The sequence below is a fragment of the Thunnus maccoyii genome, chromosome 7, assembly GCF_910596095.1.
Source record: "Thunnus maccoyii chromosome 7, fThuMac1.1, whole genome shotgun sequence".
Taxonomy (NCBI): domain Eukaryota; kingdom Metazoa; phylum Chordata; class Actinopteri; order Scombriformes; family Scombridae; genus Thunnus; species Thunnus maccoyii.
Genome location: NC_056539.1, coordinates 7,781,908 through 7,798,663, shown reverse-complemented (window position 1 = coordinate 7,798,663; position 16,756 = coordinate 7,781,908). Strand labels below are relative to the sequence as shown.

The 16,756-nt window shown below is 40.1% G+C and overlaps 1 protein-coding gene and 3 long non-coding RNA genes across 8 annotated transcripts; 3 read left to right on the top strand and 1 right to left on the bottom strand.

The window, feature by feature from the left end:
* Positions 1–155: 155 nt before the first annotated feature.
* Positions 156–14,773, bottom strand: chd1l (chromodomain helicase DNA binding protein 1-like). Of its 3 annotated transcripts, XM_042415831.1 has the most exons (25): positions 14,562–14,773; positions 14,180–14,292; positions 10,411–10,517; positions 10,178–10,289; positions 10,059–10,090; positions 9,252–9,333; positions 8,973–9,135; positions 8,612–8,767; positions 8,413–8,505; positions 8,219–8,315; positions 7,937–8,010; positions 6,894–7,004; positions 6,084–6,198; positions 5,833–5,986; positions 5,517–5,703; positions 5,072–5,217; positions 3,801–3,964; positions 3,497–3,690; positions 3,245–3,343; positions 2,584–2,654; positions 2,252–2,366; positions 1,503–1,611; positions 1,143–1,406; positions 689–770; positions 156–441 (listed from the first exon to the last, which is right to left on the bottom strand). In XM_042415831.1, the coding sequence occupies exons 1-25, from the start codon at positions 14,653–14,655 to the stop codon at positions 319–321; spliced, it is 3,057 nt and encodes a 1,018-aa protein (XP_042271765.1). In that variant the 5' UTR covers positions 14,656–14,773; the 3' UTR covers positions 156–318. The 3 variants fall into 3 exon arrangements, with proteins under 3 accessions (XP_042271765.1, XP_042271766.1, XP_042271767.1); XM_042415832.1 differs by lacking the exons at positions 14,180–14,292; positions 14,562–14,773 and adding an exon at positions 10,698–11,210; XM_042415833.1 differs by lacking the exons at positions 14,180–14,292; positions 14,562–14,773 and adding an exon at positions 10,740–11,210.
* Positions 751–3,957, top strand: LOC121899999. Its single transcript, XR_006096859.1, has 4 exons — positions 751–812; positions 2,276–2,395; positions 3,644–3,757; positions 3,871–3,957. It is a non-coding gene; the product is annotated as an uncharacterized LOC121899999 (long non-coding RNA).
* Positions 11,241–13,118, top strand: LOC121899998. 2 transcript variants are annotated; one of them, XR_006096857.1, is made up of 2 exons: positions 11,241–11,370; positions 12,267–13,118. It is a non-coding gene; the product is annotated as an uncharacterized LOC121899998 (long non-coding RNA). The 2 variants fall into 2 exon arrangements; XR_006096858.1 differs by lacking the exon at positions 11,241–11,370 and adding an exon at positions 11,426–11,461.
* Positions 14,774–14,937: 164 nt separating the features above from the next.
* Positions 14,938–16,177, top strand: LOC121901066. Of its 2 annotated transcripts, XR_006097172.1 has the most exons (3): positions 14,938–15,053; positions 15,530–15,675; positions 16,046–16,177. It is a non-coding gene; the product is annotated as an uncharacterized LOC121901066 (long non-coding RNA). The 2 variants fall into 2 exon arrangements; XR_006097171.1 differs by having other exon boundaries at positions 14,938–15,675.
* The last annotated feature ends 579 nt before the right edge of the window (positions 16,178–16,756 follow it).

Sequence of the window (16,756 nt, the reverse complement as noted above, 5' to 3'; positions counted from 1 at the left end):
CAACTGGTCTTAAATGTGGTTTTGTCCCTGAAAGTGACTTAAGTCATACACACACACACACCGCATTTATGACTTTTTTTTATTACACAAACCCTGGTTGATTACAGTGTGTTAAAGAACTGAGCCAAGTGTCGACACGAACCAGCAGCAGAGAGAAGTGTTCATTTGTTTACTTATTTCACTTATAAATCTGTGATTGCAAATTGTTTTGACATTTTGTGTATTTTCTAACAGCCAGAAAAGTTCATTCAAATTTGAGACAGAAGGATCATTACAAAAAAAAAAAAAGATGAAAAAACAAAACAATGAAACAGTGTGTTATCTGAGCAGATGTATGAACTGTGCAGTGTTGACTTTTCGTTGTTTAGAGAAGCAGGACTCCAGCCAGGCCTTCTGCACAGGGACAGCCTGCGTGTACTCACACACCAGATCCTGGAGCTCCTGTTTCACACAAATTACATGCAGTAAAATGAAAAAATTAAACACTCTTATTGGGTTTTATCACCATACTCTGCTGTAGGGACATTGTGGGACTTTTGCTGGGAGACTTTAATCTTTTTTTTTGTCAGCTTTAAAATCTACCACGGCTTTAGTCTGCCTTTTTTTCCCCCCTAACCACTCAAAAATGAGTATGAAGGGAAAGAATGATATAGGTCAGGGGTCAGATTACTATCAGTGTGATACTAACCTGCGAGTGGTTGCTGTTCTCCACCTCCGCAACTACGTGGGTGACCTCCGGACTCATGATCTCCTCCTCATCTCCATCATAAGTGCACTGCAGCTAAGGAGCTGTGACATTTTGACACCACACGGTAATCATAAAACCATCTCTGTACTTCACTACCCTTTCCTCCACACAAACGCTTGTAAAAAACAAACAAACAAAAAAAAAAAACAGCTGCAGTTGTAAACACAAGAATGTGAGCTCTGATACTGAGATAAAAAACTGTTTGCTTTTCAGTTTAACGCAACAGTTCAACTTGCTGGTTATACGGAGGATTCATTTCACGGGACAATCTGGAAAAAAAAAGTCTTGAAAAATGTTTAATCTCACAACAAATTAGGTTGTGATCACCAGGATTTAAATACATGTAGTTAAATGTTACAATACTGCGCTGACAGCAGCCAGTCTAAAAGGATATGTGATAAGGTAGCGAGCCAGCCTCTTCCTCTCTGATGCAGGTAAATTGTAGAAAAACACACGGACTCCCCTCATGAAACTGGGGAGCTCTGTGGGGCCTCCGCTCTGGAGCAGAGTCGAAGGGCCCGCTGATTCTGTTTCAACCTCGTACGTCGACCTGCTGGAGTTATGCAACTGTGGTTCAGGGGAGGATGTTGACGCTGAGGTCGCAGAGTTGGCTGTCTGAGGTGTAGCTGTGTTCTTGGCAGTTCGACTGTGATAATATCTGTCAGTCGTGTTAAGGGAAAATGACTCCAACCCTTTCGCTAAATAGATTCTGAGAAATGTCATTTTTTAGATTTCAACATCTGCGAAAAGATACATGAACGTAGGGATGCCTCTGGACGCCAGGTGTTTCCTGATTAGCCTCTCTGTGCCGTACCAGTTGAAGCCTTTTGTGGAGTGGCCGATGCGTGGAAGATGTACGCTTGCTTTGTGGGGAAAAAGACAAAAAATAAGGCAGGGAAACTGTTGACGATGGTTAGGATTTCTATTAACTGTAACTTTTTCCATTTGCCATGTTAACGTTACCCTCAAGCTCAAGTGAAAGTGGGGTGACTCAGTAGCAAGTCATTTTTGGGCTGATCTGTTCATTTTCTCTAGGGCATAACCTGAGGCAAATTTTTAAAAATTCCTATTGTTCACCACTAATTGTGTTTACAAGAATTTGTCTGTACATACAACACGACGCCGCTGAGATATCTCGTCAGTCAAGTTTTACAATAATCAAACACTGCTTTCATCGTGCTTCTTAACTTCTGTCTTCCTTTCTTTCTTCTCTCACAGAGGCTTAATTAACAGCATGTGTTATTGGCTAGTTAGATGCTCTCTGACTTTATTCATAAATATAAATTAATTCATTCAAATAATCCAATGTCTTATATGACATTTTTTTCCTTCATTTAATTGGTTGCCACATTACAAAAAAATGTATTCTAGCCTAATCCTTGAGTTGTATTAACAAAGGGTGAACATGCAGCTTAAAAAACATTTCACACTCAGTGACAAGGATGATATATATATATATATATATATATATATAAAATGTAGTTTCTAAGTGCTTGAATATACCCTTGTTTCTTTTGGCTGCGACAGAAATCTTCTTCAGACCTTCGTCCAGCGCAGTTAGAAAGATCCCAGACAAGTTGTTGGCTTTGTCTCTCTGCTGTGCCACTATGAGGGCCAACTGACGTGAAAGGAAGAAGATCGAAACAGGTAAAAACCTTATCTTATCATTGCCACAACTTCACAATTCTGTCACCACATTTCAACCCAACCCCGGTGTATTGCACTTTTGATCACCAATACTGCAGAGAAGCAACAGGAACCATAAAGCAAGTGCGCATTTCCAGGCTGCAGAGTTTGTGTGTGTGCAGCCTGGCTTTCACTAAGACAGAACCTACTTGATCCTGGCCGTCCAGCCTGGACTGTTTGTCATCGATGGGGAAGAGCAGCACATTTCCGAGCTCCAAGTCTGAAACGAACATTACATGAGCACTTTCAGAACAGTCATTTATAAGATTCGATCACCTTAACTGAGCCTTACAGATGGCAGTAGAGCAGCCAACATACTGAAAGATCCATCCCACCCTGGACGTCATCTGTTTGACCTGCTGCCCTCTGCTAGACGCTTCAGGTCCATCAAATCACCGGCAAACTGGCTTAAGAACAGCTTCTACTTTAGAGCCACAACACTGAACACTGACTGTGTGGGACCTGTGTGACTATCAGTACTACAATACTTACAGACACATTTACAGGACACTGTACAGATGTTTTCATTACAACTGAACCTTAGTATGCACATATTCCTAACTGTACTACTTGTATACAGACCACTGCCATTCAGCAAATGTACAATATCCTGAAGTTCAATAATATTTTTTCTTTTTTTATCATATTGTTTTATAGCAAATATATATATTTTATTTATATATTTTAGCTAGTTTGAGCTGTTTTCTATTTTTAATTATGTTATATGCACTGTCAGGACTGCTACTCAATTTCGTTGTACTTCTACTCAATTCTATTCTGAGACTTCTTTGAAATCATGGTTATTCTCACCTCTCATCTTGCCAGCCAACTCATACTGCTTCCGTGGTTCATCCGATCTCACCTCTAGAGCTGTGAACAAGCCTCCCCTGCCCCACCAGCCTGAGTCATCTGCACAAAGATCATTATTTTGATAACTACAAAACATGCAGTAAAAGCAGAACTGAAGAGGCATCTGGTACTTTTTGAAGCTATCTTTCTGTTTATCATGCAAAGTGCTGCTATGTTGCTATGATAATAATAAGCTACTATAAAGGTCTGTACCAACGCAGTGGACGATGATAGCGTCTCCATGTGCAGCGTGAGGATGAGTAACATCCCCCAGAACGTAGTGGATAGTCGTGCTGTCTGAGTCTGTGGAGCATACGCTGACTTCATCCTCTTCTTCCTCCTCTTCCTCACTGTCTGCAGACTGCAGGCACATTGATCTGTAGCCGCAGGACTCCCACCATGCCATTCTGCATTATAAGCAAACAGAAACACAGCGAATAAAAAGGGAAACGAGTGAAGTCAAAGATGTCTAAGGTCAGTGTGAGAGGAAACTTTGAGTTGATTGACGAATCTTTACTTTTTCTTGTATTTCTGCTCTTGCTGCTTCCTCTTCATGTCTTCCTGCATTTTGGCTCTCTTGGCCGCAGCCTCTTCCCTCCTCTGCCGCCTCAGTTCCAGTTCAGCCTCAGTAAGAAGTTTCCTCTTCCTCGTTGGAATTCCAAGGGCTACCGACAGTGAAACCTGGGAGTACACACAGAAAATCCGGCTGTTAACGCTGTATAGTAATTATTTCAGCAATAAATCTGTGGCTACCTACTTGCTATAGAGGGTTTCAACAAACTCTGGAACATTTGCCTGTTGGGTCTGTTTTGTTCCTTAACTTCCTCAAGACCACATAAAACAGAGGGTCTCAGTTTGTCTTCAGTAGTACTCTTAAATAATACTTCTTTTCCAAACTTTATTTTCTTTAAATGTCTTTTTTGGCAGCTGTTTGTGATCACTCACTAGAAAGATCTCAAGACAATTTGCATGGATGTTCCTGGTTAGTGAAGTGAACTCTTTCTTTTGTACCATTCATTTATTTTTGTTTTTCAAAACAGGCTACAGAGTAATGATGATGTTGTTCAGTGCATTTTGTTCCTGAGGTATAAGGAAGTATGTCTTGTTGATATGTGGTACAAAGCTCAATTATGAACATGTTGTTGCATGAAAAACAATCAGAGTAGAGCCTTTGCTAAAGCAGAATGTATCCAAGTTCTCTGTGTGCACACTTACATTCATTACCATTAGCTTCAAAAACAGGCAGGTTTAAGAGAAAAGACTTTGTTTATGTGATTTAGGTAGGATTGAAGATGAAGTCCATATCATGTTTTGTTTTCATGTATTGTTCACTATGATGATTTAAGGGTTACATTCTTTGAGTTGTTTTAGGAGGGGAACCTTTTTTTGTGGCAGACTGTTGTCTTTTTCACCGGTGCAACTGTATTTTTGGTGTCTTATGTCCACACACGCTGGGCACATGTATGTGCATAACACAATAAATAATAAACTAAATGTAGCGAGTGAACATACTAGAACTAAAAGGAAACAATGGATAATTTTCTGCTTTGGTGTGTATCAACAGAGCCAAACTACAGGTGTGAACATGGCCTAATTCAGTGCCTTCAATGAAGGTTTTTGACCAAAAATAGCACCAGAACTAGTGTTTGAAAGATCATCTAAAGTTCAGGTGGGTGTTACCTTCTCTCACACAGGGTGGGTTTTGACAAATAAGCTCAATGGTGCCAATTTTGAATATGATCTTTAACATGTTCCCATCAGTTAGGAGTGAATGGGACAGAATATTACGTCGGCTTTGTGTCGTAGAGCTCGTCCCTCTCCTGCAGCTTTCTGGAACTCGGCCAGCTGCTCTTCCAACAAACGATCAAAGCTCTTCTGGTCCTCAGAGCTGGGGTCCTTACTGTAGTCTTTCCCCTCAAAGCAGTACATGTGGCCTGAAGGACAGGACAGCATGATGGAGACTGTTATCACTGATTTCCAACAATACTAAGTTCAACTGATACTAATATGAAAACAACAGGTTATATTTGTTGTGTATTTCCATGTGTGGTTATGTTTGCAGGTTGAGAATGATAATATCTAACATGCAGTAATATGTTTATGTGCAGAAACAACCTGGTTGACAGAATCACATCTACATATGTTGACCCAGCACCAGGTAAAGACTGAATATTCTGAAAACACGAACAAGTGATTCAAGATTTGAATGTGGTCACTTGGTAGTAAAACATACTCTGCCCGTCAGACTCAGAGTCGTTTTCTTCCTCTTCTTCCTCCCCCCTGAGTGAGATGGGGTCTTCATCATCGACCCACTGACCGTCACGTGATGCACCAAGGATCTTCTCCAGTTGAACATCCTGTACAGAGCTTTCTTCTGATGACAACAGCTTATCTACCCCGAACTTCAAGATCTCACTGAGCTGTGGGGGACAGTAAGTAGAGAGTAGAGATGGTGAAAACAAAGACAACTGGATGGGTTTTTATAAAAGTGGGGACTGCAGCAGTTGTGTTTTTGTCTGAGGATGAACAGTTTGTCAGTGTTCACAAACCTGCAGTCCTGCTGCAGCTGACTGAGCTTGATCCAGCAAAGAGAAGCGTCCCTCTTCAATAACAGTGTTGGTGAGGTGCAACTTGGATACGGCGCGGGAGTACATTATCTCCTCCACGGTGTCTCTCGCCAGAAGGCGGATCACTTTCACGGGTCTGTTGCAAGTGAATGCAAGAGCAAAAAAAATTAAGGCTTATCAAAACAAAAATCCCACAATGAAGCCTGTTGAGATTCGTTTTTGACACACTGCACCTGTTCTGACCAATCCGATGGCAGCGTGCAGCAGCCTGCAGGTCATTCTGAGGGTTGAAGTCACTATCCATAAAAATGACAGTGTCAGCAGCTGTAAGGTTCATGCCCACTCCTCCTGCAAAGACAGACTGTTAGGAAGCCAAAACACAATATCTGAAAAGAACAAATTATTTAAATTATTTACAGACTTATTTACTCTTTATTCTTACATATTTACTCATAGAGCTAACATAATTACACATAAAAAGTAATCAGCTGTGACAGGAAATCAGAGTTCCTTCTCCCTTCTTTCACACTGAGTGAAAAGCGGTAAGAAAAAGTTGCTGGCCTTATTTACACCAGTGTGTCATCCTGCCGCAACTCTTATCTCTGTCAGATCAGTCCCCTGTCTTCTCAGCTAGTTCTATGAACTTGGCTGTAGATTTAGATTTGCAAGAAAGCTTGCAAGTGCAGCTCTGTCACTGTTGACTTATCACACAATATTTACCCTCTTATCTACAACTTTGCCACAGTGTTGTTTAATAAGATGCAATTCATCACTTAAAGGATTATATGAAGCATACTCAGTAGACTCAATGCAATTGGAAAATATGTGAAACTGCCTCAGCAGCTATCTACAAACAATTTATACAACAGTGGCTGCAAAATTAAAAGCAAAGGACAAGATGTTTGTGATATATCCAATATCCTGCATCCCTAAACATTAAAATGCACAATCTGTACATTACGCATTGCTGGTGATGTCAGTTTAATTCCACACACAGCAAGGAAACACTTTTGCTTTAATACTCATACTTTACTTTCACTCACCTGCTTTGGTGCTGAGCAGAAAGACAAAGATATCTTTGCTGCTGAAGTTCTTCACTGCTAGATTTCGTTCTTCCCCTCGGACAGACCCATCCAGACGTTCATAGCTATAACCTGAACAGAAAGGCACAGTTTAGCACTTACTGGCATGAAAAAAGTACGTAAGTTTGCTGATGGCAAGTAGATTACAGACTAGTGAAGATGACTGCCTCAGTGAACTTAGAAACATAATTAAAAGAGGCACAGCAAAAACATGGGAAAGAGATCTGAACTTCAACATAGAAGCAGATTAATGGAGGAACATGGTGGCTGATGTCGAGTGGTCGGTTAGAAACGCAGAGGGCAAATTTACACACTGCAAAATCATCCACAGGTATTTTTATACGTGTTAAACTTCAAAAAAATGGGACTCATGGATAACAATTATTGTTGGAAGTATAAAAATGAAACAGGTACTTTTCTTTATTTAATGTGCTAATGTTCTTTTGTTTCTCCTCATTGGAAACAAGTAAAAAAAATATGGGAGAGTGGTTGCAAAGATCATTGCCAGTATCTGGCATCAGGCATATCTAAACAAAAATCTTGGACTTGTACTGGCAGGATTATTGCCACGCCAAGGATTGTTCTCTGCCACTGTGTGGTCAGACAAAACCGGATTTTGCTGAATGGTTAAAATTGAGGACATCGCCCCTTTTTAATCTCTAAGCACAAGGATTTATAATAACCAAGGTTTATGAAGTTTGGTCTAATTTTCTGATGTATATAAAGGAAGAAACCTAACAGCAAGTAAATATTCCCACAATTTGTTTTTTGTGCTATCCCATTCATGTGGTATTTATTGATACATGTTGTCCCCTTATTTATTTTTCCACAGTTTACTGTTTTTTTCTTACTATACTTGTGGCTAATTCTGTTTGCCCATTCATTAGCATTAGTCTATCAAGATATTAGATACATTTTACATTTTGCAACATTGATTGTAACGTTTTTCAAACATTTAAGGTCAATTAGTGGAAGCGTGTGGATTTTAGTTAGCCCCTGTTCACCTCTGTACTCCATGTAGTCCTGAAGAATGTCGAGCATCCTCGTCATTTGAGAGAACAGTAGGATCCGATGGCCCCTTCAGGCACAAATATTAAAAAAAGAAAGAAATTAAGACTCTATTAATGGTGGAAAAAGTGATTTAAAACATGAAAAGCACAATTAACTGCTCAGAGTGATCAGCATATTGACTCATCTAGTTCACATGGTATCAGAATTACTAAAGCACTACTAACTGAGCTTATATTTCCACCAGGTGGAGCCAAGTAACAAGCAGAGTGACGAACCCTTTGTGCAGGTACGTCATAATGCTGTCTAGCAGGCAAAGTTTCCCACTGGCTTCAATGAGATGCTCTCCAATCTCAAAGGGCTCTGGCTCCACCCCTGGGTGAGGAAAGGGAACAACATTTGCTTCTATAGCCCACTTGGATCTCGGGTCAGTACTTTGAGTATGCGAGTATTACCACTGAGCACATCTCACCGTCAAACAGGTAAGGGTGGTCAACACACTTTCTCAGCTGGATCATGATGTTCAGCAGCCGAGTTTTATTGCCCTGTTCGTTTCCAAAAGCCTCTGAAAACAGAGTCAACAGTAACAAGAATCATTAGTATAAATGTGTCCTGAAAAGCAGCAATTCTGCAAAGATTTACAACGGCACGCCATAGTGCAAAGGTCTTACCCAGATCCTTCATCAGAATGGCTTTGTAGTATTTTTTCTGCAGAGCCGACATGCCGTGGTACACCACCAGCTCTGTCTTCTTGGGCAGATCTACAGCCACCTCTGACTTGACTCGACGAAGCAGGAAGGGCTCTAGGACACTCTGCAGCTCAGCAGCTGTAAACAGAAGCAGAGACACGTCAGTGTTGATGTAATGGAACAGGGTTTTTCTACAACAGTATCTCAAACACATCACAATGTCTGTAACTGATGTTTGCCAACAACTCTGATTAAACATCATGAGAGAATTACTGCTGTATCTAATCCATGCTTTACTAGGTTTTAGTAATACAAACAGTAACAGAAATGATGTCTGTTATACCAAGAGCAGGTTGATTCTGTACATTTGAGTAAGAGTTGACAAAGTTGTCCGTCTCATCTGCTGTAAAGATGCTGGGCTGAATGAAGCTCAGCAGGGAGTAGAGCTCCTGCAGGTTGTTCTGGATGGGAGTCCCGGTCAGCAGAACTCTGAAACCAACTGAGAACTATACAAGGAACGCATGAAGCAAAATGAATCAAGGGGTCGGGGAAGGCAAAAACAGTGATGAAGATTAAGAAACAAAGACACGATAGCCCAAACCAACCAGGTGCAGCTCAGTACCTGTGTCAGTGTTTTGTGCAATAGCGAGTTCTGATTCTTCAGTCGGTGAGCCTCGTCTACTACAAGCACCTTCCACTTCCACCTGAGGAGTGGATACATAGTGAGTACAGCAATTAGACCATTAATCGATTAGTTGATTGACAGAAAATAATTGGGCAACTATTACAGCCCTAAATACATGTACAAGTGGAAATAACATATGTCATTTGGTGTCTGTATTCGTTTTTTTCTAAGTTAAAGTCCATTAAATACTAAATAAAAAAGTGTGTGCAGATAAACACCAGCTGTTTTAGTGAGCCCACCTGTTGATTTTGGCAAACCTTCAATATCTCTCTGATAGATTTTTTTGAGAAATACTTGTGAACAAATGTAGTAGTGATATCATATGAAGGTAGAAACGCCACCACTTTCTATGTAACCTCGTCAACAGTAACAAACTTCAACATCTTGGATAATCTCTGATGAATTAAGTCAACACTTACAGCAAACCAACTACTTTAAATGATAATCTGTCATAAACATTCTGCTGTTTGCCAGAACACACAAACACACACACGTGCCAGATATCTAGAATATAAGTACATTATTACATGGCGGCCCTGTGTGTATGTGAGGCATAATTTCATTCATAAGCACAAGTGCAAGATTTGCTTATTCATTAATTTATCAACAATCTCCTCAATTATAATTTCACTTTCGAGGACACCAGACAGGGTCTGTCCTGGACACCCTCCAGGACAGACCCTGCTACATGTAACTACCAGCAGGGACTGAAGATGATATCCATGTAACTCAGAACACACTCACCGTCTCAGGAATGAAGCATCTTTGAGACACAGCTGAAAATGAGACAAATTTTAAAAACATGTCAGTTTCAGCACAGACGAAACATGAAGTCATTTTGTTCTCACAAAACAGCCACAGACCTCATATGTGGTGAGCAGAACATGGAAGTCATTTGTGTCTGTTTCCCTCTGAATCTCAGCCCGTCTCTCTTTGTCTCCCTTGTAACACAGCACAGTCAGGGAGGGGGCGAAGCTGTAACCAATAAAGTTGAAGATTTTACGTAACCAGTTTGAGTCTGTGATGGACAGTGTTAAGACTATCAAACTATTGAATGCATGTGTAATGCTTGTGTCATAGATGAACATGATTGTACCGTTCCAACTCCTTTCTCCAGTTCTCCATGACAGAGAGCGGGCTCAGCACCAAAAAGTGACCGTTCTTCCCGAGAGCTCCTGACATGTACACCAGCAGTGAGATTGTCTGAAGGGACACATGATAATTAGGAATATTTGAGGAGAAAAATGAAACTCAGCTGTGAAGAAAATGTGTGATTGTCATGTCTTCTTTGTAAAGCTTTTCTCTGAATTATCATCCTGTGCTCAGTGCTTTGTGCTATAATAAACTCTGTACAGCGTTGCCAGAAATGTGAAAGTATCGTACCAGAGGCTTAAAATTATCGTATTTTGAGGGAAATTAACGTACGCGAGTCTTAAACAAGAGAACAAATAAGCATAAATGTGATTTTAAAAAAAAGTCTGCTGCTGCTTGTAACACGTGCTGCGTTCACGGACATGCCATAAAGTCGCACTTTGAAGATGCACGGTCACAAATACGACTAAAAAAACATTTCTAAATTAATGTAAAATACCTTATCAAGAGACGCATATCGGATAAAAAAAACATGCATATTACAAGCTGTTTAGACAGTGTGATGTTTAGATGTTGCTCTAGACATTTAGTCTACTGTCCAATTCGTTGCGTCTTGTGGGACGTAGCACGTACAGGTTGTCCTAAATTAACTAAGTGTCACAAACTGATCAAATTATCGTATGTTATGGGACTGGCATTATTGACGTATTGACGTACATTGTACAGAGGGGAAAAATTATCTTACAAGTACGATAACTATCGTACATCTGACAAGGCTGTTTCTCTAAAATATGCACTACCGGATTATCCAGGTGCAGTTACAGGAAGGTAAATTGTAGTGGCTTGACTAAGGTCCCTTATGTGTTGAATTTGGGGTATTAAAGCCAACACAGAGGGGCAGAGGTCGGCCTGCTGTTGACATCCTCATCCTCCCCGCGAGAGCGCGCGCACAGCTAAGGCCAAAGTATCAGACACATCATATCTAATGCAAAGCACCGTTTAAAAACGATGAAAAAAACAAAAACAAAACTTCACTGTCGGGTTCATAGACGATGGTAAATTATCTGAAGTCTATAGTTGATGACCGTTTACAGTCATCTGTGTTTACAAGCAGCGTTTCCTTGATACGACTGAAATTTGCCTTTCCTTGATTCATCTCGCAATATTTGGGGTCGTTTGTCGATGTTTTAAGCAAATCATTTCAGACAGTTGGCCTATAGTAAAATGTTATTCCAAAATTAGGTTTTTAAAAGCAGAGAAATGAATGTCGGATGTCAAAGTCGCTCCCTTTTTTCAAAGTAAAAATCCATTTTAAAAAGGATGTGCTAGTAAACACGTGGTGGTGGGATTGGTGTGTAGGTGGTGTATTTATATTGTTTTTCATCGTCTAAAGCACTTTATATGTTACATTGTGTTTATATGAAATGTGATATATAAATAAAGTCTGATTGAATGTCTAAAGATGATTGGTCTTCTATGAAAAGGATGTCACCCTCTGACTAATATGGAAAAATATGGTATTTCTGTCTCCATATCAGCTAAAATTAATGTGACCCAAACCTACACAGAACCGCAGCCTCCAAACACTAGCTTTCACTACCAGCAAAACACTGGTTACCAACCCCAACTGCGGCGGCCCAATTCAAACCACTGTCCACACTTAAGGAAGCCTAGATATAAAGATACCTGCACTTATTGCAGAAAACTGGGACACTGGGTTGAGAAACTATAAAAGAAAAATGTTAAACGAGGATTATGTCATTGAGACTTTCTGGTTCATAAAGAAAAGTCGATACACAATTTTGAACCAGATGATTTTGTTTCTCTGAAGTCTTCTAATCATGTGTCTCTCACCCACAGGTGGAAGGGACCATATCAGGTGCTGTTGCCATCGCATGGGGGAGTAAAGACACGATGGATCCACGCACCACGTGTCGAAATTGGGCTTGCAACCTGATCCCTGACAACTCTGAAAAAGTGAAGGAGATCTTAAGGAACATGGAGAGGATGAGGGATGAATTAAAGACCTCCAAAGGCACAGGAAGGTCTTTCAGAGAATGGCTACATGACATGTTTGGTCCAACGGGTGCAACTGCTGTTCAAGTATTGATCCCTGTGTTGGTTGTATTCATCTTGATCCTTTGTTTGTGTGCTGTGTTCAAATACATGAAACCCTTGAGGTCCAGGTGGATGGGGACTGTAGTAGGAGGTACTTCTCAACAAATGGTGAAGCACATCTATGTGTCTACTGACTATACTGAGAAGTCTGAGCCTGACCAATGCGATGACCCATGCAGCATTGCTCAGAAGAACCCTCACATCTGTGTGATGGTGTGAAGGTCCTGCCTGATAACATCTGGATCTCACCATCTCTGCATCAATCTTTTCTCTTCAAAGCAGAGAATACACAGCATTTATCTAAGCAGATTTCAACTGCTGCTTCTGTGAATTTGTTTTCTTCACTATCTTATATCATAGCTTTGCTATTAATCTCATATTTTGTATTATTTTGCTTTAATCTTGACCAATTTGTAACTTGTCAAGGTTTAGAAGTTTTCAGCCTACTCTGTAGTTCTATGTTTAGGGACTTAGGTTGATTTTTCAATGAAAGAAAGAAAATGTAATTCAGCTGTCAAAGAAATAGGTTTTCTCTGTAAAGTGTTATCTTGTTCTGAATCCTTTGCTCAGTGTTATTATAAAGTGTTATGTTAAGACACGGCTTACCTTTGATTTACTCTCCTACAACAACAGCATACAATATGCAGCCCTGACATATTTTTACACAAGAGTTAACAGTGCCTGTGCCATTTATCTATTTTAGTAATAATTTCTTGTTTAGTCTTCCAGTTCAGAGTGGAAATAGACCTTTTTCAACATTTTTCACATCACCACATATTTTGGCATCTCATAGCAGTGAAGCACAGGTGCAAATAATTTAATTAGCAAGTGAGCCTTTCCTGTGAGCCAGCATACACTATGCATAATGCAGCCATTATTGTTGTTATTAGGTCTACCTGTGCTTTTCCTACAGTAACATGTCAACATGAAAATAGTGAAAATAGTCTACAGGCGCTCATGAAAACATGGAGCAGATATCTCCATTGTTACGAAACCAAATGACTTTTCCATAGCAGCACTCAAAAGTGGTTCATCTTTCACAGATACACTAAACAATGTAGAACAAGGACAAATGACTGTTTTCATCATAGGTTAATCTGCAGATTATTTTCACAGTTCATAGATTAAATAGAAAATAGTAAGAGTTACAATTTCCAAAAGCCCATGGTGATGTCATTATATTGCTTGTTTTGTCCAGCCAAAACCTAAAGAGTACAGTTTATTATCACAAGATGACAGAAGCAGAAAATCCTCACAATTGAGAAACTGGGACTAGAGAAGTTATATAATAGTTTATTAATGAAATAGTAGTTATTTTTATGTTAATAGACTAACCATTTCAGCTCTAAAACATTGTAATTATATTTACTGGTAGTAATAAGGTTTTTCTAGTGGTTATTAGTAACACCTGTGCTTTTCCTGCTATGACAAGTCAAAATGTCTGCTGTGAAAAAAAATCGTCTGTTTTTTCACATCTGCACAATTACACTGGTGAGAAGTAGACATGCAGAGGTACTGCAATGAAAACAATATGTATCAGTATTAGCTATCAGACACAATGACCATTGAAATTGTTATTGCTGTTATTGGTTTCTGTTTTTAAAAAAACTATAATGCATCACTGTTTGAAGTGCAAGTTTAGAGTCATCTCAAACCTGACAGGTTTTTCCCAACCCCATCTCATCTCCTAAGATGCATCCTTGCTGATTCTTCAGGCATTGAGTGAGCCACTGCACACCATCCAGCTGGTAGGCTCTCAGCTGTATCCCTGTCGGGAACATGGATGTATAAAGAGATATAATTTATATAAACATTTACTTATACCACTGAGACGTCACGAAGAGGAAGGAAAGCTGCGTGATCTCATGTAAACAACATTAGGTCATGACCCATTGTTGGCAAAACTAAGACAACGATAGAAACATGTAACACACTGTTTAAAAGTACCAGTTAACAAGGTATCTTACAAAATGAATGAAGACAACTCAACGTTAATGAATTTCCGTTAAACTCGACCAAGTTAAAGAGCCTCCGTACCTCTTAAACCCCACTTCTGCAAGTCGCTCTGCGTAAGAGACGTCTTCTTTTTCTCTGCTACGCTGTTTTTTATCTTTAACACAATGTCTGTCATGTTTCCAGACCGACAGACTATAACATACACAAAACTTGCTTTAGTATCGACATGTACAGGACGCGATTTTATTTCCTAGGATGGCAAAGTCATGACCCGCTCTACTCTGTCTCTGATTGGCTTACCATGACACTCTTACTCTTATCCTAACCAATCCAACCAACGAAGGAAACGAGTACTAGCCAATCAGAGGCAGAGTAGGACGGGTCATGCCTTTGCCATCCTAGGAAAAAAAATCAGACAACTACATTGTCTAACACTTCCTGATCGGGTCACGTGATGCTGAGAGGGAAAGCGCGCGGCTCTGTCAAATGTGACCAGTTTTAAGAAGCTATTCACCAACAATTAGAATCATAACTTGGACCTAATTACAAATATACAGTTGCAGTATTTCCAATGTAAAACTTCTTCACAATGACGAATTCTGTTAGCTTGTACATGTCACTGTATGCTGTGGAGCAACAAGAAGTACTGATTAGTCTTAGTTGGGGGGAAATTTAAGGGAAACATAAATAATGATATTTAGATATTAGTGTTATTTAGTGTTAGACCTTGCATCAAAAACCCTTAACGCTGTTTACACCCACTTTCAGAGTTGTGAAACCTTATTTTGTCTATGAAAACTGAGGCAATTTCACTGATATTTCTAGATCCAGTGGTGTGTGCGCAGAAATTGTTCTTGTGTCTGGTTGCTTTGGTATACACTTATCTGTAGCATGTACTAGAGGGCAGAAGTTGGAATAGGTTATATCCAGAGTGTGAGGGGTCCTGTGAGGGGTGACTTTCCCTTATTTTTCCTGACTCTGGAGCTGTAGCGGTCCTAGATAGTGGGCAAGTTGGCACCAAAGATCTTTTCTGCGGTTCTTATTTGCAGTCTGATCCTGTCCTGTTTGGTGGCTGAACCAAGGCCAAGCTGAGGTGCAGTTGTTGGTGTATGAGGAGAAGAGTGTCACTTGCTGCTTCCTGTCTGTCAGAAGTTTGTTGATCCACTGACTGTTGGAGGCAGAAACACTGAGCTGGGTGAGTTTTCCTCAGAGACTTCCTCTTGTCAGGTTGCTCCCCTCTAGGAGGTTTTTCTTCCAAGGGTTCACAGGCGTACCAAAAGTATGTGGACAACTAACATTTTCTCCACATGTGATAGTGATAAGTGATTATGATACCATGGACATTAATATGCCGCTATAAGAGCCTCCACTGCTCTGGTCTTCTCATCACATTTTGGAACTTGGCAGCAGTGATTTGCTCCCACTGATGTTGGGCAATAAGCCCAGCTTACATTTCATCCCAAACATTTTTAAACAGTCATTCAAGTCCACATATTATTTCAACAAGTCTTTTAATTAAGAATTTTTATATAGCCTGACACCCAATTGCATTTCTTTTTCTGCAGAGAACCTGATGAAGCCCCCGCAGCCCTCCAGAACTCTGTATGTCAACTGGAAAACACAACAAATTACATCGCACATTCAGTGACTTTTTACATGCATTATTATGTCACAAATAAATTTGTATTGAGATTTTACCACATTCTACATTAACTTATTTTACAACTTTTAACAAACAAGAACTTTGATAATTGTCACCTTTCCAGATCCAAACCATAGTGAGGAGACCTCTAACTAGCTTTGTAATAGTCCAGACCAACTCTGCGATGAAGAATAGCAAGAGAGCCGTTGTCACATTGCAGGAACAGAGACTTTAACAGGGACATAATACATGGCCTTTCAATAACATTTACGCTGTGCCCTGAGTTTATCCAGACACTTTATTGCTGACAACGGTATGCACTACACTGTGGCTGCAGCTAAGCGCTGGTACAACTCCCACACACCAGAGAGACTCACTTCCCACAACAAGCCCGCTAGACTCCATCACACCCACAGGTTACTCACAAGGCCACCTTCCTAAAGGGGAAAGCTCAGCCAGTAATATTACATTTTATCACAGATAAACGACAGTTATAAAAAAAACTATATTCAGTTAATTGGTACTGGCATTTCATCTTCTTCTCTTCAGTAAATACTGCGAAGTAGAACCACTTGCGCTCATATTGTTACATGACTTCCTGTGTGCAGATGACCGTTACAACATGACTTCCTGT